The following is a 23,563-nucleotide window of genomic DNA, read 5'->3' as shown; positions in this document are numbered from 1 at the left end:
CAAGGAAGTAGGGGTTACCAGGCCTGCAGGGAAGGGCAGTTAGGGGGGACCAGGCCTGTAGGGGAGGGCAGTTTGGAGGGACCCAGGCCTGCAGGGGAGGGCAGTTGGGGGGGGGAGGGGGAGAACAGGCCAGCAGGGGAGAGCAGTTAGGGGTGACTGGATTGGCAGGGGAGGGCAGTTGGGGGGGACCAGGCTGGCAGGGGAGGGCAGTTGGGGGGGGGACCAGGCTGGCAGGGGAGGGTAATTATGGGTGACCAGGTTGGCAGGGGAAGGCAGTTTGGGGCAATCGGGCTGGCAGGGAGTGGTTAGGGGGTGATCAGGCTGGCAGGCAGAAATAGTTAGGGGCAATCAGGAAGGCAGGCAGGTGAGCAGTTGGGAGCCAGGAGTCCTGGATTGTGAGAGATATGTCTGACTGCCCATTTAGGCCCAATCCTGATAGGTGGGATCGGGTCTAAACGAACAGTCGGACATCCCTCAAGGGATCCCAGATTGGAGAGGGTGCAGGCTAGGATGAAGGACATCTCCCCCCACCCCCCACGCCAGTGCACGAATTTCATGCACTGGACCTCTAGTTAACTATAATTACCAGATTTTACATTAAATCCCTAGTACTTATGTTCTAAGTATAGTTTGTACCTTTTGACTGCCTTTCTCCACTTCCCTCCACTGCAATATCATTATTATTAAGTTATACTTTATCCAAAATTTTTTGGTTTTTACCTAATGTCCTTTTTCTGTTCCAGAATTTTATCCAAGAATACCACAAAAGGGAATAAGCTGCCATATCTCTTTAGGCCACTTTGACCACTTTTTCAGACTTCATGTTTTTTGATTACCACGATGGTTTTATTGAGCAGCGGTCAGATGTTTTATAGAATGTATTTCAATTTGGGTTTGCCTGACATTTTCTCATGGTTAGATACAGTTTATGTTTTTCTGTTCTGTTTTCTTTTTTAATCCTCACCTGATGATATTTTTTCCATTGCTTTTCAGAGAGAATGGAAGGGAGAGAGGAGGAGAGAGAAACAAATACGTATAAGAGAGACACATCAACTAGCTACTTCGTGCACATGCCCTGACCTGGGGCTGGGAAGCAAACCTGTAACCCAGGTACATGCCCTTGAGTGGGAGTTGAACCTGCGACCCTTCAGTGTTCACACTGACACTCTAACCACTGAGCTCACCAGCCAGAGCCAATTTATGGTTTTTTGAGATAAAGTGCCATTCTCATCACGTCAAAACAAGACTACATGCTAACAACATGACTAAACACTACTAACTTAATCACGATCATCTAGCTGAGGTAGTATTTTTCACATTTCTGCACTGTTACAAAGTTCACTTTTTCCTCTTTTCAATAATATACTCTTTGGAAGGTATCGTGAGGTATACAGTCCACAGTTAAGGGCTAGGGAGTTATGCTTCATTTCCTTAAGCCTTATGTAGGTATTTACATAAATTATCTTGAATTCTACAGGAAATATTTGTCTATTCTCACACATTTGTACCATTATTCAATCATTTATATCAGAATAGACCCTTGAATATTTTACTCTCTGGGTTATAATTCAAGTCTATGATATTTATGTTGTTGCTCAAATTTTCCCAGCTTTGGCCATTGAGGGCTCTTTAAGTTAACTCCTGTGTCTTTTTGACATACATTCACGTTTAGTTTTCCTAAAGCACTCATTTATTCTGACACTGAAATGCTCCAGGATCACGATCACCTTGTGAATTTCCTGTCCCAGTCCTAGAATTTAACATTTGTTAAAGCAGCCTTGATTTTTTTTATGGGAGAATATAATTGGAAACCAAAACCTAAGTGCTAGGAGTGCTTCTTATTGCTACTGGCTTTATGCTAGAAAAATGCCATTTCTAAAAAAAAAAAAGAAAAGAAAAATGCCATTTCTTTTAGGCCCCCTTGGCTGAAAGAACAAGGGGAAAAAACAAACAAACAAACAAACAAACAAACGTGTGTGTGTGTGTGTGTGTGTGTACATACTCAGGAGTATACAAACATATTTATAAATATTTCTATATGTAGCCGTTTGTGTCCACATTATGTTACACTAACGCCTTCAAACTATCCCATCACAACATGATTAGCCTAGCATCCTCCACTGCTTATCCATAATCTCCTGCTCATACAACAGTCAGAAATCTAGCTCCCACCATCAGCACCTAGTTAGTGAACTTTTCAACTCCGGTATATATGTGTAGTGATTTCAAAATTGGTAACCCGTAATTCCACGGGAAACAACTTTGCCAACTAGAATACAGTGCTTGTGTAGTTTTGTTTGGCCTTTACTCTCACAATCACCACTCATTTCTTCGGTTACTTAGAAAAGCACCTATTCCTTAAACCCCTTTAAGGTGAGGACATTTCATGTATTTTTAGTACAGTTACATTCTTTTTTAATAGTCTGCATTCAGCCTGGTGCGATCTCATAAGTGATTTTTAAAATAAAAATTTGTATGTATCAAAGTGTATTCTTTGTGCCGTAAAGTTCTATGGGTTTAGAGAAATGCACAGTTATCATACATCCAACATTACAGTATCATCACCTGTGATTCACTTATTTCAAACCTAATTACCCCAAACCCTCACAAACATGGATCTATTCACCATCTCTACAGTTTTGCCTTTTCGAGAATGTCATGTAACTGAAATTATATGTAACCTTTTCAGACTGGCTTCCTTCCTTTCATACAGCAATACCCATTTAAGATTTACCTATACTTTTGTGTAGATTAAGAGCTCATTCCTTCTGATCACCAAATGTATCGTTATACCACAGTTTATCCATTTTAACTACTAAATATTTTTGTTGCTCCCAGTTTGGGGCAAGTATAATATAATTACTATAAACAGTAACATACAGTTTTTTGTGTGTATATAAGTTTCAAATCAGTTGGGTAAACACCTGAGCATGTAATTGCTGGATTTTATAGTAAGTTGTATAAGAAGCTATCAGACTTTTTCGAGGTGGTTATATTATTCTGCATTGCCATTAATAATGAAATTCCTGTAGCTTCACCATCCATGGCAGTAATTGGTCTTGTCAGTGTTTTGGATTTTAGCCATTCTAATAGCCAAGTAGTGATATCTTATTGTTAATTTAATTTGCATTGGTCTAATGACAAATAATGTTGGGCACCTATTTATATCTTATTTGCCATCTCTATCCCTTCTTTGGTGAGGTGTCCATTCAGATTCTTTGCCCAGTTTTTTATCAGGTTATTTATTTTTTGAGCTTTTAAAAGTTCTTAGTCTATTTTGAATATAAGTCCTTTATCACATATGTTTTGCAAATATTTTCTCCCAGGCTATCTTTTCATTTTCTTAAGTTTGTTTTACAGAGCAAAATCTTTTAATTTTAATAAAGCCCAATTTCTTCTTTTATGGACTGTGCTCTAGCTTGTTTTATCTAAAAACCTCATCACTTATATGCATGTCAACTAATGGACACAAAACTCTGGGGAGGGGAAGTATGTATGGGAGTGGGGGACAGTGTTAAAATATGTACACAGATAATAATTTAATAAAAAAATTTAAAAATTAAAAATAAATAAATAAAAACCTCATCACTAAGCACAAGATCATGCAGACATTCTCCTACATTTTCTCTTTGAAGTTTCTAATTTTGCATTTTACACCATAAGTTAATTTTTCTGTAAAGGGGTAAGATTTGTGTTTAAGTTCCTTTTTTTCATACGGGCATCCAATTGTTCAAGCATAATTTTTAAAAAAGATTTTTCAGTTCATATCTGAGTCACAGCAGCAAAAAAAAAAAAAAAAGAATGATCTGTGGTTTTTCACTTCACTCTACCTAAAATAGTACTGTATATGTCTGTATTTAAAGCTCTTGGGGAAACATCAGATTAATAAAGATATTAAGACTTTTTATTAGTCCCAAGAAATTCATAGTCCATTAAAGTAGATATTGCCTTATAATAACATCCTATATAGTAAAGAGCTAAAATGCTAATTAGATCAGACAGCAGAATGACTTTCCAAACGACAAGTGGGCAGGACTGCGAGGCAGCCAGGGCTGCGAGGACTGAGTCCCTTGCACTAATAGGTGCATTAGGACTTTAGTAAAATATAAAATACAAAATATGCCCAAAGTGTGGAAGTTTCAAAATCATGAGTTATATTTATATACACACATACTATTGTAGGAAATGGACCTCTGTGATCCATCTCCAGCATGGTTAGCTTTTTTTTTTTTTTAATTTCTTTTTTTTTTTAAATATATTTTATTGATTTTTACAGAGAGGAAGAGAGAGGGACAGAGAGTTAGAAACATCCATGAGAGAATCATTCAATCAGCTGCCTCTTGCATACCCCCTACTGGGGATGTGCCTGCACCCAAGGTACATGCCCTTGACAGATATCGAACCTGGGACCTCCCAGTCCACAGGCCGATGCTCTATCCACTGAGCCAAACAGGTTTCGGCTAATTTCTTTCTTGATTAAGGTGTTACATATGTGTTCTTATTCCCCAAACCCCTTTGCTGTAACTTACTGAATTTCCCCAGAATTTAGGGAGGAAAGAAGAGGAACAAAGAACTGTGCACGTGGGCCAACATGGTGCAAACCCCTGAGGCATCTGTCTCAGCTAGACAGGTAAGGTAGAGGTAGCTAGAAAGACCTCAGCCCAATATTTTTAAATGCCCCAATGGGAGACAGCAAGACCTGGACAATGTTTGAGGAAATAGGTGACCTCATAGTACTCAGCCATTGAGGAACCAGATGAGGAACTAAATATATAGGCTATGTTCCATGACCCACATGTGTGCCTGTACAATGGATGCCTGCTCTCGTGAATGTTATTAAAAGTCTCATTTTTGCCATGCTTCTGTTTTTGAGTCTGTCACCTGAAATTCAGACAGATAAGCTATTTCTCACACCATCCAAGGGAAGAAATAATTTAATCTGATATACACAATTATGATAATGATAATGATTATGAAAATACTAGAGGCCCGGTGCACAAAATTCATGCACGGAGATGGAGTCCCGTCAGCCCAGTCTGCATCCTCTCCAATTGGGGACCCCTTAGAGGATGTCCAACTGCCAACAGTTGGATATCCCTCTTGCAATCTGGGACCACTGGCTCCTAACTGCTCACCTGCCTGCCTGCCCGATTGCCCCCAACTGCCCTCGCCTGCCAGCATGATCTTGCCCCCAATGGCCCTCCACTGCTGGTCTGATCTTGCCCTCAACTGCCCTCCTCTGCTGGCCAATTTGGTTTTGATTGATTGGTTTCTATGCAATTCAGCATCAAAGGCTCTGCCTCCTAGACACCCATTAGCTCCCCATAGCACCCAGATTTGGTTATAATTGGTCAGTTTCAATGCCAGTCAGCATCAAAAGCTCCACTGCTAGGCAGCCATTGGCTCCCCACAGTTCACCCAGACTTGGTTCTGATTGGTCTGTTTCTATGCCAGACAATGTCAAAAGCTCTGCCTCCTAGGCAGTCATTGTTCTTTACAGCACCCACATTTGGTTTTGATTGCTCAGTTTCTAAGCCAGTCAGGTTTTCTGGGCCTATCAACGGAGCCTGATCAGAAAGGTTGGGCTGATCAGCAGCCCTAGAGGAGGCCTGGAGAGAAATGGAGGCACGGCTGCTGGCCAGACTAGGAGAGAAAGAGAGAGGCAAGTGCTGATCAAAAACTGCCTCAGAGGCAACAGATCAGTCCCTGCTTCTCTCTTCAGGCCTCTCTCTCTCTGGCCATGACTGACTTCCGGTTGGTTGTGGCCCGGTCATTATGAACCAGGGTTTTTATACAGTATATTAGGATTGAAACCAATTGTATTTACATAAATGCTATTCCTGAAATTCTAATTAAAATTAGAAATACACTTTGAAAAGCACCTGAAACACTATGAAGTAGTAAGAAATTACTGGGATAACAACTAACTAAAAGAAGAAACCTAAAATATGGAAAGAGCACTGAAATAACTTTTTTTTCTAATAACATTTGGTGAACCTACAAATGAATGAATTGGGAGTTCTGAAGTATATATAGGGTTCTAAGAGAAACCATTCATGAGTGGGGGCTCAAAGGATTTCACCTCTAAGTTAAGGTTAAACCAACAGTAAATCTAACACCTTATACTCGGTGTACTACAAATAAAGGGGATTTTTTTTTTTTTTTGGTCCTGTGTAGAGGAAGATAAATGTACCTAAGAAGTAATAATCAAAAATAGTGGTCCTACAAATACCTTAAGTTACCATAACCTGATCAAGAAAACTTCAAACTGTATTCCAATTGCAAATGGTCCTAGATTAGTAGCATCACTGGGTACTTCTCAAGCAAATGCTAAATCACCTCTAGAAAAATGTACATTTATTTCAGACTTCAAATAAATTTTAGAGAAAATATAGAACTTGGAATAAAAAGTAACTAAGTATATAAAAACAACAACAAAAAGGCCACAAACATAGACCCCCAAAGAATTATCAGAGATAGAGTATAAAAGAAATAAATCTACTGTATTAAAAAAGGAAAAGACAACATTGGATATTCACAAGGAACAATTCCACAGACTTCTTTAAGAACCAAGTGGCTATAATTCCTAGAAATGAAAATAGTAACTGCAACAGTCTGACACAAGTGAAAAAAAGAATAGATGAACTAGAAGATAGCGAAAAATTATAAAGCAGCCCAGAAATTAAAAAGTACAGAAAGGTATATAAAAGACAGTTACTAAGGGAAAAGAGAAATGGTCTTAGGCGACCCTGCTAGCGGTTCTCAACCTGTGGGTTGCAACCCATCTGGGGGTCAAACGACCCTTCCACAGGGGTCACCTAAGACCATCGAAAAACAGAGATATTTACATAACGATCCATAACAGTAGTAAAATTACTACTAGTTGAGAAGTAGCAACGAAAATAATTTTATGGTTGGGGTTCACCACAACATGAGGAGCTGTATTAAAGGGTTACAGCATTAGAAAGGTTGAAAACCAGTGAAATAAAGAGACTTTCAAAAAAAAACATTGCCAGAGATCAAAAGGAACATTAACTAAACATAAAATATTTTAGTTATAAGATATATTTGAATATTTGCATAAACCTAATACATAGCAGAGGATAGGGGTTAAGTGAGGACATGAATGAGATGGTAAGGGAGGGGAAAGGAGTTCAAGGAGAAATCAAGAAGAAATATATAAATCTACAATCATGATGTCAAATTTTACTACAAAAGCAAACAACAAATGAGAAAAATATAAAATATTTAACATAATTATTGAACAATCTTAACCTTTCTGCACCTAAAAAACATAAGATAGTGCCCGCCCATAGAACTGTCAGCTAATTTCTCACAGAAACTTTGCAGGCCAGAAGGGAGTGGCAAGAAATATTCAAAGTGATGAATAGCAAGGACCTACAACCATAAGTAATCTACTCAGCAAAGTTATCATTTAGAATTGATAAAGAGCTTCATAGGTAAGAAAAAGCTAAAGGAGTTCATCACCAACAAACCAGTATTACATGAAATGTTGAAGGGTGTTCTTCAAAAGGAAGAGGAGAAGGAGGAGGGGGAGGAGGAGGGGAAGGAGGAAAAGAAGGAGGATGAGGATGAGGAGGATGAGGAGGATGAGGAGGAGAAGAAGAAGAAGGAGGAGGAGGAGGAGGAGGAGGAGGAGGAGGAGGAGGAGGAGGAGGAGGAGGGGGAGGAGTTAAAAATATAAATAATAAAATGGCTATAAATACATAGCTACCAGCAATTGAATCTAAAAATCAAAATAAATGAACAAGGAATCTAATGAACAAAATAAAATGATGAATAAAATAGAACCAGATTCTGAACCTAATAAATGAATTTGGCAATGTAGCAGGGTACAAAATTAACACTCAGAAATCTATGGCTTTTTTATACACTAATAATGAACTCACAGAAAGAGAAGAGAAAAAAATCCCATTTACCATTGCACCAAAAAAATTAAAATACCTAGAAATAAACTTAACTAAGGACGTAAAAGACCTGTACTCGGAAAACTACAGGACATTGAAAAAAAAGAGATAGAGGAAGACATAAACAAATTGAGGAGCATGTAGATACTACCTAAAGAAATCTACAGATTCAATACAATCCCCATTAAAATACTAATTGCATATTTCAAAGATTTAGAACAAAATCTCCAAAAATTCATCTGGAATAAAAAAAGGCCCCGAAAACCATAGCAATCCTGAGAAAGAAGAACAAAATCAGAGGGATCACAATACCAGATTATCAAGCTATATTACCAAGTCACGGTTCTCAACTGCCTGGTACTGGCACAAGAACAGACATATAGACTAATGGAACAGAACAGAGAACCCAGAAATCGATCCAAGCCATTATGCTCAATTAATATATGACAAAGGAGGCAAGAACATACAATGGAGTTCAGACAGTATCTTCAATAAGTGGTGCTGGGAAATTTGTCAAATATATGCAAAAAATGAAACTAGATCACCAACATACACCATACACAAAAACAAACTAAAAATGGCTAAAGGACTTAAATATAAGAAGGGAAACCATAAAAATCCTACAAGACTCCATAGGCAGCAAAATAGCAGACATATGTCGTAGCAATATCTTTACAGACACAGCTCCTAGGGCAATGGAGACTAAGGAGAAAATAAACAAATGGAACTACATCAAAATAAAAAGCTTCTGCACAGCAAAAGAAACCATCAACAAAACAAGAAAGCCCACTGCATGGGAGAACATATTTGCCAATGATATTTCCAATAATGGTTTATTCTCCAAAATTTACAGAGAACTCATAAAACTTAACAAAAGGAAGATAAACGATCCAATAAAAAAATGGACAAAGGATCTAAATAGACATTTTTTGAAAGAGGACATACAAAAAGTCCAGACATATGAAAACATGCTCAAAGTCACTAATCATCCAAGAGATGCAAATCAAAACAATAAGATACCATCTCACACCTATCAGAATGACTATCATCAAAAAATCAATAAATAAAAACTGCTCAGGAGGATGTGGAGAAAAAGGAACCCTCATGCACTGCTGGTGGGAATGCAAACTGGTGCAGCCACTGTGAAAGACAGTATGAAGTTTCCTCAAAAAGTTAAAAATGGAACTGCCATTTGACCCAGTCATCTCACTTCTAGGACTATATCCCAAGAAACCAGAAACACCCATCAGAAAGGATATATGCACCCCTATGTTCATAGCAGCACAATTTACAATAGTTAAGATTTGAAACAGCTTAAGTGACCATTAGCAGATGAGTAGATTAAAAACTGTGATACTTCTACACAATGGGATACTAAGCCGCTATTAAAAAAAAAAAAAAAAAGGAACTTTTACCAGTTGCAACAGCATGGATGAAACTGGAAAGCATTATGCTAAGTGAAATAAGCCAGTCAGAGAAAGATAAATATCATATGATCTCACTCATATATGGGATATAAAGATCAACATAATTTGATGAACAAGAATAGATCCAGAGACAAATGGTAGGGTAGGGAGGAGGGGGCAGTTAGAGAGGAACCAAAGGTCTTGTAGGCATGCATACACAGGCACTGAGGCAGTGGGGGCTTGTCTGGGGTAGTGGGAGGTCAATTGGGGAAAACACACACACACACACACACACACACACACACACACACACACACACACAGAACCAGAGGCATGGAAACATGAAACAGACTGACTAATCTCAAAGGGAAGGGGTGGTGGGGTGTGAAGAGGAGGAGGGAAGAGATTAGCCAAAGAACATAAGCATATATGTATTACCTATGGACACAAACAATAGGATGATAACCTGGGTGGAGCAGGAACTGGTGGAGGGGAATAAGGGGGATAGGGGAATGGGGAACCATCTGTAATACTCTCAACAATAAAGATTAAAAAAAAGATTTAAAAAAAAGGATAAAAAAGGACAAAAAAGAAAAAATCCAATAGGACACATATAGATTAAATTAGATAAAATATGTAAAGTACATCACTCAGTGCTTGCATTGCTCATTTTAAGGCTGTAAAATTAACACTCCCTTTCTATCACATAGCCTAAACTCTTGCAACTCTTCACCCATTGCTATGGTCTCGGATTTAGCCACAAACTCCATTTATGTCTTATAGTGTGCAGTGCTTTTTTGTCTTCAGGCATTTTTGTACAAGTTGTTAACTTTGCCTTTCTCCTCCCCATTAACGTTATTTTACTCAACCTCAGTCTCACCACAGTTTCTTCCTATTCGATGCACTTTCTTACAAATATCCCCCCATTCACAGAGAGCCCCGGCTGGATGAGAATCCCTCCTTGTTATTCCCAGAGTGTTCTATGGTTAGGCATATAGATCCCAGATTAAGACAAAATCTAAATCATGAATTTGGAATTTACAAACTGCATGATGTCCAAACACTTATCTAAGCCCTTTATTCTCATTTTCCTGATGTACAAAATAAAAATCACATTTGCCTGATAAAATCAGGAACTAATATTAAATGAGGTAATGTACGTAAAGTGCACACAGCTCAGCACATATAAAGTCATTAGATAGTAACTACTGGTATATTTCCCTCATTGTTCTTTGTAATAAAGACTCCATTAAAAATTACAAATCCCCTGCCCTGGCCAGTGTGGCTCAGGTGTTTGGAGTGTCATCCTATGCACCAAAGATTGTGGTTCAATCCCAGGAGGCAACTGATGTTTCTCTCTCTCTCTTAAATCAGTAAAACATATTTTCAAGTGAGAATTTTAAAAAAATGTTTGCATCTCCTAATATTGACTGGAGGGAGGGGGACAGAGATTCTTGGTAACAATTTTATGCTCAGGAACAGTGCTTAGTACAAGGTAGATGCTCTGTAAGTATTTATTAAACTACTTATATCAATATGGTGAGCTATAACTTGAACAGAAATAAAAGAACCTTTAAGAAATCAATTTGATTAGTGATCTCAATAAACTATCACTGTTCTTTTTCTATTAGAAATAAAATGATGATTTACCAAATGATTTCCCCCATGTAGAATTTAATCTATTAATATTTATCTATATTAAGAAAAATATCAGTTATCCATTAACATGATAAAAATAAAACTTCACTTTAACAAACTGCCTACGAATTTCCAACCAACTATAAACTTAAAAAACCTGATTCTGGTACTTATATAATCTTAAACATAATTCTTTGAGCTTCAAGTACCTCATTGATAAAATGAAGACAAAAATACTGACAAGCAAACAAAATAACCAATGATAGCAACTAGCACAAGTTCCTGATACGGAGCACAGGTAAAAATAATATCATACAATATTAATTATAAAGCTTAACTCATAAATTTCTGAAATGAATTTCAGATTTCCTTCAAAATTTCAAAATATGTTTTGCTATTGTTAATCCTCATCCGAGGATAATTTTCCGTTGATTTTAGAGAGAGTGGAAGGGAGAGAAAAAGACAGAAACACATCGATTGGTTGCGCCTGCAAGAGGCTTGACCTGGCTAGGGCCGGGGAGGTGATTGTAACCAAGGTATGTGCCCTTGCCCAAAATTGAATCCAGGTCCTTTGGGTCTGAAGGCCAACTCTATCTAGTGAGCTAAAACTGGCTAGGGCTTAAAATATTTAGAAATATGTTATTTCACAGGACCAAGCTAAACCAGAACAAAATGAAACATCCTTAAAAATTTTAATAATAATCTTCTTTATCAGAAAAAATTAGCTCATAATTCTATGTTGAATTATGTATAACTAATGGGAGATTAAATAAATTGACATTGCTGGACTGATAGGCTCAATGTACATCATTTATCCCAACATTCTGTACCTCGACATCCTGAACACTGGATAAAAAAGTTGATTAAATCCAGAAGTGCGATGTCCCTGTCTTGTTTATATGATTCAATCCAGTCATCCACCACGGACTGTGGAAAAGAAAATATAAAAATGAAAACTTCAGAAAAAAATATTAGAGCAAATAATTTTAAAAGAAGTTTTAAATCAAACAAAATTTTTCTGTTTTTGCACTAAGATATAAATTATATACAGTAAGATGCATAAATCTTGTTATACCTAGATGAATTTGGATAAATACTACATGTACCTATGTAACTATAACAAAGATGAAAATATAAAACATTTCTAGAACCAAAACAGTTCTCAAGTTTCCTCCTAGTCAGTAACTATCCCCAGCTCATATGGTTTAATTATTTTTCCTTAACATTTGACATGTTTTTAAAATTCATATAAACAGTATCATCTTTTGTTTGATTTCTTTCAATCAAAGAGAGATTCAGCCATATTACTATGTTTATCACTAATTCCTTTTTTGCATTGCTGAGTAGTATCCACTGTATTAATATACCACAATTTTAACAGTTTTATTGTTCATGGACATGAGTGTTGTTTACATTTTAGGCTATCACAAAAATTGTTATGAATATAACTGTACACATCTTTTGATAGACATACATTTTTCTGTTGTATATATACCAAATAGCAGACTTGTTAATAGAGAAAATTGAGGGTTGGGAGATAATGTCAAATAATTTTCCAAAACGGGTATATTAAATTGTACTTCCACCTACAATGTATAATATCTTAGCAAAGTATGAGATTGGGTGTTTCATATCCTCACCAATACTAGTATTGTCAGTCCTTTTAATAAAGCCCATTTGGGTTGAAAACACACCTTAATTTATTACCTAGTCTACTGAGGAACAACCACATTCCCTTCTTCTATGTCAAAGAGAACTTTTTGTTAACTGCTGCTATACACAACACTGTTTCTTTGTCTCATCACATTAGTGTTCGGAAGGTACTATTTTAAAAGTAACCAGAAAATTAGAAAGAGTATTTTGGTTGTGGGAGAGGGTAAAAAGAAAAAGAATGGCATGGTGTCTGTTCAATATTCAGCTCTATTGAATAATGTGTCAAACCACACGGGCTACGGTAGTAAGTACTAAGAATGGAAAGAGTAAGTCAAGAGTAACTGAGACTCGGGACCCAAGGAGAAATGTTTTGTGACAAAGGTAACAAAGAGTGGCACAAAAATAAGGAGAAAATCATTTCCCTACTTCTACACGAGGCCTAGCAATTATGAAGGCACAATGAAGATGGTGGCCAAATTTTCTTTAGTTCCTAAAGTGATAATATCAATTTCTAATCTCACTGGTTATGTATAAAGAGCCCAAAACATGCTGAATAAAACTAGTGAGCAAGAGCTTGCATTAGAAATACTAATACTAAATCTGCACACAAATATATTGAAAACAAAACAGACTGAAAATACTAAAGGACTAGAAATACAATATAAAAGAATAGAAATCAATCCATGTAAGCATAAAACTTAAGCTATGACAAAGGAATATTTTCAATTTTAGAGAAATAGGTGTGAATTAATAAATGATAACTGATGTAATTGATTATTCATTTGGAAGTAAACACCCTATACTTTTAAAAACCTATCAGAGGTGTGGAAGCAAAGGACTTTAAAGAACTTAAACTCCAGAGAGACAAACCCTTCTTGGACTGACAGAAACTGGTGACTGTTAGAGGCACTGCCAACTATGGGCATAGGTGGATGGATGATTATATATAAGGGCCTTAACCAGGAGGCTGGATAAAACAGAAAACTACATATGTCATATCAAAATCAACTTGCTAGGGATCTTAAAAAAAAGAGAGAGAAAATTTAAAACAGCCAATTTTAAAACAACCTACAGGGAACTAAAGGATTAAAAAAATGGCACACTTCTCATCAAAAACAATGAAAGCCAGGGGATAATTGAATGACATATTTAAAATACTGAAAGAAAAAAGAACTGACCATCAGTAGGAGGAAAAAACCCAGCTTCCCTGTTGCCTCACAAAGATCAAATATCAGATAGCTATTAAAAAAACAAAAAACAAAACAAAACAAAAAACAGTTCTGGGAGACTTCTAGAGTCCACTAAGGAAATTTTAACAACAGCAAAACTGAGAAGAATAAGCACACAAGAAAAAGAGGAAGACATTGTTTTTTAACCGGCATCATCCCCCAAACTGATCCTGTTCAGCGCTAAGAAACTTCCCAGCAAGAAGAGTTCCTCCAAACAGAAAAGAGTGGGGTGAGTGACCAGCTTCTTAGCCTCATAGGATACTGCACACAGGTCCCACTTTGGTTCCACCCCACCCAGACCAGCAAAGCTCAAATGTGGGAAGCCGGCTAGGAACAGGAATAAAAGCAGAGGTTAATATTAGCAGACATACAGCAGGTGTGATCACGGTTCAGAGACCAGCTCTGCAGACTAACTCAACAGATTTTGCCACTGATGAAGCCAAATGCCAGCAGGACCAATGAAGCCTTGTCTACTTTCCTCCTAGAGGTATTTGCACTCACAAATGCCAGCTACTGGAGTCCTTCCTGCTCCTTTCTCTTGCCACTGCAGGACAGCACCTTCAGCCATCCATGAACTCTACTGCTGCAAGAGTAATAATCCAGCTTCCTCAGCCTGTCACCCAACACCCCACCATCATGGGATCCATGGCTTAAAGCCAACTTGGGATTCTGCAGCTTCACCATTGCAAGATACCAGCCTAGTGCCCATTCCCACCACCACCACTGTGCCAATGCTCAGGAGTAACCCCTCCGGCTTTGCACCACTAACCTGATACCAAGCATTGGCCTTCACTGCAATGCAAATGCAGGGGGGGTGAGAAGGTATGCAGACACCAATGAGTGCACTGACAGCCAAAGTACCCTGCCACTGTTAGTAGGTCCAAATCAGGCTCCCTCTTCTGTAACTAGCCAGCATCACCATGCCTACCTATAACTACCCCCCGCCAAGCTGTGTACCTGCACACCATAACCTATCATGAGTCTCCACCATAGTATGCATGTCTGGGGAGAGAGACCTGGCAACCACAGAAGAGGATGCTGCTAGCCAGGGCCTCTATAGCTGCCAGGGAAACCAGTTAGTCCCAGTCCTTGCTACCTGCACTGGCCCACATCACTACAAGTGTGTATGCAACTGGCCTCTGCCACTATATAAGTGTCTGCAGCTGACCACCACAGCTGAGTGTTTGCACACCACTGGCTCCAACCACCATCACTGACTGACTCCATCTCTAGCTACTGGATCTGAAGGTGCAGTAATTGCAGATTGTTGCTTACACTGCTTGCCAACAACCACACAGTCAATGCTGTGAACACAAGTGGCATGAGCCAATGAGACATCACAAACCCCTATTCTCTGCCAGACCCAGTGCTGCCACATGCCCCTGAATTTAGTACTTGCACCACTAAACTCAAGTCACAGCATAGTCCAGTGTGCCCTTAGCACAGGTGAAAGAATCCCCTTACTAGAAATCAGTCTATAGAGTCTGGAAGAGGTACTACTTCTTCAAATGTGCAGACACAAAAGCAGGACATTGATTAGAAAAATCAGAGAGATATTTCTCCACCAAGGGAATATAGTACATCTCCAGTAACTAGGCCAAAGAAACAGATCCAGAAATTGCCTGAATAAGAACTCAAAACTGTTCTACAGATGGTCAGAGAGCTAGCTATAAAAGAACACAGATAAACAATTAAAATGATTAAAAAAAACACAAGAACAAATGAGAAGTTCAATAAGCAATAGAAAACACAAGAAAGAACTAAACAAATTCTAGAGGTGAAGAATATATGACTGTAATGAAGAATTCAATCAAGTTTCAACAGCAGACTTGAACAAACTGAATGTAGAATCACTGCACTAGAAAACAGATCAGCTGAAATTATCCAATCAGGAGCAAAAAGAAAAAGGAATCAAGAAAACCTACAGAAATTATGAGATATCATCATAAAAAAGTAACATATACTTCACTAGAGTCCCAGGCGGACAGAGAAAAAGGTATAGAAAGCTTATTTAAAGAAATAATAGCAAAGAACTTCCCAAACGTGAAGAAAGATTTGGACATCCAACATTATGCAGCAAATAAGTCACCTCAAATCTTCAATAAAAAACATACTTCTGCCCTGACTGGTTTGGCTCAGTTGATAGTGTCGGTCTAAGGATTAAAAGGTCCCAGGTTCAATTCTGGTCAAGGGGATGCACCTTGGTTGAGGGCACATACCCAGTAGGGAATGTGCAGGAGGCAGCTGATCTATGTTTCTATCTCATCGATGTTTCTAACTCTGTCTCCCTTCCTCTCTGTAAAAAAACAATAAAATATATTTTTTAAGAAAAACAAACAAACAAAAAAACCTTCCTGCCCTAGCTGGTTTGACTCAGTGGATAGAGCATTAGCCTGGGGACTAAAGGGTTCCGGGTTTGATTCCAGTCAAGGGCACATGCCCAGTTGTGGGCCTGATCCCCAGTTGGGGGCATGCAAGATGCAGCCAATCAATGATTCTCTCTAATCATTGATGTATCTATATATCTCTCTCTCTCTTCCTCTGTAAAATCAATTAAAAACAAAAAACAAAAAAAAACTCCCTCATTCTCTGGCCAGTGTTGTTCAGTGGTTAGAGTGCCGTCCCATGCACTGAAAGGTCGTAGGTTCAATTCCAGTCAAGGGCACGAACCTGCATTTGGGGCTAGTCCAGGAGGTAACTAATAGATGAGTCTCTCTCACATTGGTGTTTCTATTTCTTTCTCTCTCCCTTCCCCCTCCTACTCTCAATAAAAATCAATGGAAAAAATATCCTTCTGTGAGGATTAACAAAACAGACAAACAAACAAACATTATTCTTCAAGATAAGTAAGAACAAAACTCTCTGAACCAAAACTAAAGAGAGAATTTTAAAGCAAGAGAAAAAATAATCCTCTCCAAAGGAAATCCCAATAAGGCTATCAGCGTATTTCTCACCAGACCTTACAAGCCAGGAGAATGGGATGATATATAAGCATATAGTCTGATTCTGAACCCCTAATATAGTAAGTGATATGGTGCTCTGTTAAATACCTAATTCTAGTATAAATGTTGAATAAAAAAAATATTAAAAATACCTTCAATAGTTTGTTAATAGATACACAATATAAAAAATGACCCAGTGGGTGTGTGTGCAGGAGGCAGCTGATGTTTCTCTCTCATCAATGTTTCTGGCTCTCCCTTTCCCTTTCTCTCTGTAAAAAAATCAATAAAATATATCTTTTTAAAAAATGACTGAAAGGCGCCAAAACCAGTTTGGCTCAGTGGATAGAGTGTCGGCCCAGGTACTGAAAGGTCCCAGGTTCGATTTCGATCAAGGGTATGTACATTGGTTGCGGGCACATCCCCAGTAGGAGGTGTGCAGGAAGCAGCTGATCGATGTTTCTCTCTCATCGATGTTTCTAACCCTCTCTTCCTCTCTGCAAAAGTCAATAAAATATATATTTTTTAAAATAACTGAAGGAAAAACTGAGGGGAGAGAACCAAGATGGCAGCATAGTTGCTGCCTCTAACAACCACATCAAAATTACAACTAAAAGGCAGAACAACTACCACCCAGAACCGCGGGAAAGCTGGCTGAGTGGAAGTTCCACAATTAGAGAGGTGAAGAAAGCACATTGAGACTAGTAAGAGGTACGGAGGCACAAAAACTGCTGGTACCTGGATGTGCTGCTCTTTTAATCAGGAGGGAGATACAAGCTCCTACTTGCTCTGAATTACAGTTCCAGGCGAGACTCTGGGGGACCCAGACAATACGGGGTGAAACTGGACTGCCTGACATCAGGACAGGAACACAAAGGCGGCTTTCTCTCAGAGGCACTTCAAAGCGATCATTGTTCCTGCACAGGGGCATGGGGCACAGAGACCCAGACACTGAGACCTGGGGGCCTCTCCAGTGCAAGGCTGACTGGCAGCAATTGCTGTTTGCTCTGACCTACTGATTCCCAGAGACCCCACCCACCAAATTTACAACCTCACCCAAGCTGTGTGCATATGAATGACCTGTCCTTTCTCCACCTAAAACCCTTCAAACTACAGCTGGGTCAGAGAGCCTAGAGCTTCCAAAAGAAAGCCCAATTCCTGGCAGCAGTAGCCTGCCTTCCTTCACAGCTGGGCCTCGTCTGGGCACTTCCAAATCCCATACAAAGAGAAGGAATCTGCAGATGTTTCTGAAGCTCCTGCTGGGTGGCCCCAGACAGTGGCTGACCTTGCACCTCCTTGGAGATCCAAGAGCCAGTGTACCCAGTGGTCAAAGTGAGACCATACTGGATTACAACTCCTCACATCCATAAGAGACACACTCAAGGGGCAGACTCAGTGAGCACGAAAGCCCCACTGAAGCAAGTCATGCCCCGTAAGGGTGTCTCCTGCGCAACAGATCCTCCAGTGTAGACACTGCCAATTGGCCTGGAGGTCAATTCCTCCCAGTGATACCAACAGCAATCAAGGGTTAACTACAACAAGATTGTGCATACAGTCCACAAAGGGATGCACCAGGAGCGTCCACCTCAGGTGACTGGGGAGGCTGAGCCATTGGGCCCTATAGGACACCCTATCAACTCGAAACTTAGGAGCTACCCAGTACATAGAAACAAACACAAGGAAGCAGCCAAAATGTGGAGACAAAGAATCAGAACACAAATGAAAGAAATGGATTAAAGCAAAATACTAGATACAGAGTTTAAAACCAAGGTTATAAGATTACTCAAGAATCTCCTAGAATCCTCTGATAAATTTAGTGAGACCCTCAAGGATATGAAAAATGACCAATCAGAAGTTAAGCATACACTGACTGAAATAAAAAATAATATACAGAGATTCAACAGCAGACTAGAGGATCCCAAGAATCAAGTCAAAGATTTGAAATACAAAGAAGCAAAAAATATCCAACCAGAAAAGCAAAAAGAAAAGAGTCCAAAAATATGAAGACAGTGTAAGAAGCCTCTGGGACAACTTCAAGCATACCAACATCAGAATTATGGGGGTGCCAGAAGAAGAGAGAGAGCAAGATATTGAAAACCTATTTGAAGAAATAATGACAAAAAAACTTCCCCTACCTGGTGAAAGAAATAGACTTACAAGTCCAGGAAGCACTGAGAGCCCCAAACAAGAAGAATCCAAAGAGGACCACACCAAGACACATCATAATTAAAATGCCAAGGACAAAAGACAAAGAGAGAATCTTAAAAGCAGCAAGAGAAAAACAGCTACCTACAAGGGAGGGAGTAACCATATGACTGTTAAGGGGGTGGGCCTGGAATGGGAGCTATGAGAGGAAAAAGAGGAACATCTGTAATAATCTGAATAATGATTAAAAACAAATACACAAACAAAAATGACTGAAAAACATAAAAGGGAAGGGAAATAAAAGGGTTGTTCTTGTATGTAATCAAAGTTGAATTGTTATTAGCATAAAACATCAGATGAGAACTACAGAGCAAAATTATTTCTTGATTTGTTTTTGTATTCAATTTCTAGTCCGCCATCTGGATGGAAGCCCAGAGAGCTCTAAGACAGAGGTCCGTGGAATAGTCCATGAGGTCCGAAAGGTTGGTGACTGCGGCTCTAAGAGATAAACAGAAAAGACAAACAGAAGGGAATGAAAGTATATCATTATGGAAGACCATCAATTTGCATAGGAGAGCAGTAAGAAACAAAGAGGGGGGAAAAGAACTTCAAAACAACCAGAAAGCATCAAATAGACAGCCTGAGAAAGTCCTTGCCTATCAATAATTAATCTAAATGCACAGAATTCTCCAATCAAAAGCATAAAGTGAATGGATGGAAGGATTAAAAAAAAAAAAAAAAGACCCAAATATATACTGGCAGACTTCAAGAACACATATAGGCTCAAAGTGAAGAGATATCAAAAAATATTCCATGAAAGTAGAAAGTAGAGATAGCTATATTTATATATGACAAAATAGACTTTAAGCCAAAAACAGTCACAAGAGACAAAGATTATCCTATCCTAGTATAATAAATGGCTAATATGCAAATCGACCAAACTGTAGAATGACCAGTTGCTATGACGTGCACTGAGCACCAAGAGGCAGATGCTCAACACAGGAGCTGTCCCCTGGTGGTCAGTGCGCTCCCACAAGGGGAGTACCGCTCAGCCAGAAGCCGGGCTCACTGCTGGCAAGTACAGTGGTGGTGGCAGGAGCCTCTCCCACCTCCATGGCAGCACTAAGGATGTGTGACTACTTGCTTAGGCCCGTTCCCCACGGGAAGCAGGCCTAAGCCAGTAGCTGGACATCCCCTGAGGGTTCTAGGACTGTGATAGGGCGCAGGCCGGGCTGAGGGACCCCTCTGAGTGCATGAATTTATGCACTGGGCCTCTAGTCTGTACATAATGATCAGGGGGTGAAATGATCAAGAAGCTATAACAATCATAAACATATATGCACCAAACATCAGAGCACCTAAATATATTAAGCAAATACTAAAAGATGGGGTAAACAGAACTCAATATAATATTAGGGAACTTCAATACCCCATTTTCAAAAATAGATCGTCCTCCTATATGATAAAGAGGTAATATGTAAAATGACCCTCATGCCCTCACAAGATGGCTGCCTATGACCAGGCTGGCAGGGGCATTAGTGAGGGATGACCAAATGACTGAACAACAGGCTGCAGGCAGGTGAGCGATTCGGAGCCAGTGGTCCAGGATTGTGAGAGAGATGTCCGTCTGCCGGTTTAGGCCAAATCCCTGTAATCGGGCCTAAACCAGCAACTGGACATCCCCAAGGGGTCCCAGATTGGAGAGGGTGCAGGCTGGGCTGAGGGCACCCCTCCACTCCCATGCATGAATTTCATGCATCAGGCTCTAGTATAGCAATAAAATGAAGAAAATGTTGGGTTTGAACCATACATACTTCAGAGCAAATGGAACAGACAAATGCTGAGCATTCCATCCAACAGATGCAGAAGACACATAAAAAATTCTTCAGGACTAATCACATATTTTATAAAAACAAGTTTTAGCAAATTTAAAGCTGAAATCATATTAGTATCTTTTCTGACAAGAATGGTAGCAACTAGAAATCAGTAACACAGAAAATTGAAAAATCGCAAAATGTGGAGATTAAACAAAATGCTACTGAACAACCAATGAGTCAAAGAAGAAATAAAACGGGTGAGTAATCAAGAAATGCTTTGAAATTAACAAAAATGGAAGTACAACATATTAAAACCAATTAAATACTACAAAAGCATTTCTAAGACGGCTACAGCAATAAATCCCTATATTAAGGAACAAAAAAGATCTCAAATAATCAACCTTATTATACACCTCAGAGCACTAGAAAAAGATTAACTAAGCCCAAACATAGCAGAAGGACGGAAGCAATAAAGATCAGAGGAGAAATAAATGGAAAAGATCAATGAAATTAAGAGTTGGATTTTGAAAAGAAACAAAATTACCCAACATTTGGCTAAACTTACTCAGAAAAAAAGAAGACTCAAATAAAAATCAGAACTAAAAAGATATTATAAATTGATAAAACAGAATACAAAGGATCATGAGAAGCTAGTATGAACAATTATATGCCAACAAACTAAACAACCTAGAAGAAATGGATGAATTCGCAGTAATATACAACTATGACTGAATCATGAAGAAATATAAAATATAGTTATATATATAGAAAATATTAACAGACTGCTATGAAGATTAAATCAGTAATTAAAAACCTCCCAAAATAGAAAATGCCAGAACCAGATGGTTTTACTGGTGAATACTACCAAATATTGAAAGAAGAATCCATGCCAATCCTTCTCAAACCAATCTCTTCCAAAAAGTGACAGAGGAGGAAACCCTCTTAAATTCATTTTATAAGGCCAGCATTGTGCACATAACAAAGTCAGATGAGATACTGAAAGGAAAGTATAGATGTAAAAATTCTCAGCAAAATATTAGCAAGCCAAATTCAACAGCACATTAAGAGAAGCACTCACCATGACCAAATAGGATTTGTTCCTGGGATGCAAAACTGTTTCAACATATGTAAATCAATAAACGTGATATACCACATTAACACAAGGAAACATAAAAATCATATGACTTTCTCAGTAGTTGCAAAAAACCTTTTTTTTTTTTTTTTTTTACAAATAAAACATGATAAACAGAATACAGAATAAATATATCCAACTTCAATAAAAACCATATATAACAAACCCACAGCCAACATTATACTCAGTTATATACTAGTAAGGTTGAAAGCTTTTTCTCTAAGATCAAGGACAAGAGTAGGGTTAAGACTTTCACCACTTCTGTTCAACAGATTACTGGAAATTCTAGCCACAGCACTCAGGTAAGGGGGGAAAAAAAGGCATCCTAACAGGAAAGGAAGAAGTACAATAATCTCTGTGTACAGATGATATAATCTTATATATAGGAAATCTAAAAAACTAATCAGATTTAATAAAGTTGCAGTATATAAAATCAAACATACAGAAAACAGCTGTTATCTATATTAAATTCAATTGTGTTTCTATACTGAATAAAATTCAATAAATTAACATTAAATAATAAAAAAAAATCTGAAAATAAAATGGACAGAGATGCCCAACTCATGTAACTCAATAGTTGAAGCCTTCACCCATGAATCAGGAAGTCTTGGTTTGGTTCCCACCTCAGGGCACATGCCTGAGTTTTGGGTTCTATCCCCAGTAGGGGGTGTGCAAGAGGCAGCCAATTGATGATTCTCTCTCATCATAGATTTTCCATTTTTCTCCCTCTCCCTTCCTTTAAAAATCTATAAAAACATATTTTTTACAAAAGGGCAGAGAAATGAAATAGACAGGTTCTGTAGAAGACATACAAATGACCAAGAAGTACATGAAAAGATGAGCAACATCATTAATCACCAAGTAGATAAAAATTAAACCCATAATGAGACATCACTCACACCTGTTAGAATGACTATCATCCAAAAGAAGAGAAATAATAAGTATTGGTGAGGGTGTGAAGAAAAGGGAACTCTGCTAAACTGTTGGTTGGAATGCCAACTGTTAAAGCCTCCATGGAAAACAGTATGGAGGCTCCTCAAAATATTTTGTAAATATAACAAAATTTAGAAGGGAAATTTATTTTGTGTATTTCAACATCACTTGAATTGTAGTCAGAGAACAAAGTCAAGTATTCTTTAATAAAATATTTTAAGATTTTCTTTTTATTCTCAATATTCTGCAGTTACCCTGCACTATTAATAGCTATGTCATTATTTTCACTTATCTTGTTCATAGCAGCACAATTTACAATAGCTAACTAAGGTCTGGAAATAGCCCAAGTGCCCATCAATAGATGAATGGATAAGAAAGCTGTGGTACATTTATACTATGGGATAATATGCAGCAGTTAAAATAAAAAAAGAGTCTCTTACCCTTTGAGACAGCATGGAGGGACCTGGAGAGTATCATGCTAAGTGAAATGAGTCAGTCAGAGAAAGACAAGTATCACATGATTGCACTCATATGTGTAATCTAAGTAACAAAATAAACTGATGAACAGAGTGGATCCAGAGACACAGAAGCATGGAGCAGAGTGCGGAATCTCATAGGGAAGGCGGAGAAGAGTGGATGGATGGGAGATAATCAACCAAAGACCTGTGTGCATATATGCAGAACCATTGGACACAGACAACAGGGTGCTGAAGGCCTGGGGCAGGGAGCGGGGGCAGGCTGGA

The 23,563-nt window shown here is 38.4% G+C and overlaps 1 protein-coding gene across 1 annotated transcript in view; it reads right to left on the bottom strand.

Moving 5' to 3' along the window:
- Window positions 1-23,563, bottom strand: part of STAG1 (STAG1 cohesin complex component) — a 240,384-nt gene that overhangs the window by 121,766 nt on the left and 95,055 nt on the right. The window contains exon 5 of the mRNA XM_084901751.1: window positions 11,803-11,899. Coding sequence (XP_084757877.1) covers window positions 11,803-11,899 — 97 coding nt within the window. The remainder of the gene's footprint in view (window positions 1-11,802; window positions 11,900-23,563) is intronic.

The sequence above is a fragment of the Pipistrellus hanaki genome (assembly GCF_964339955.1).
Source record: "Pipistrellus hanaki genome assembly, chromosome: 13".
NCBI lineage: Eukaryota > Metazoa > Chordata > Mammalia > Chiroptera > Vespertilionidae > Pipistrellus > Pipistrellus hanaki.
This window is presented reverse-complemented; position numbering and strand designations above follow the sequence as displayed.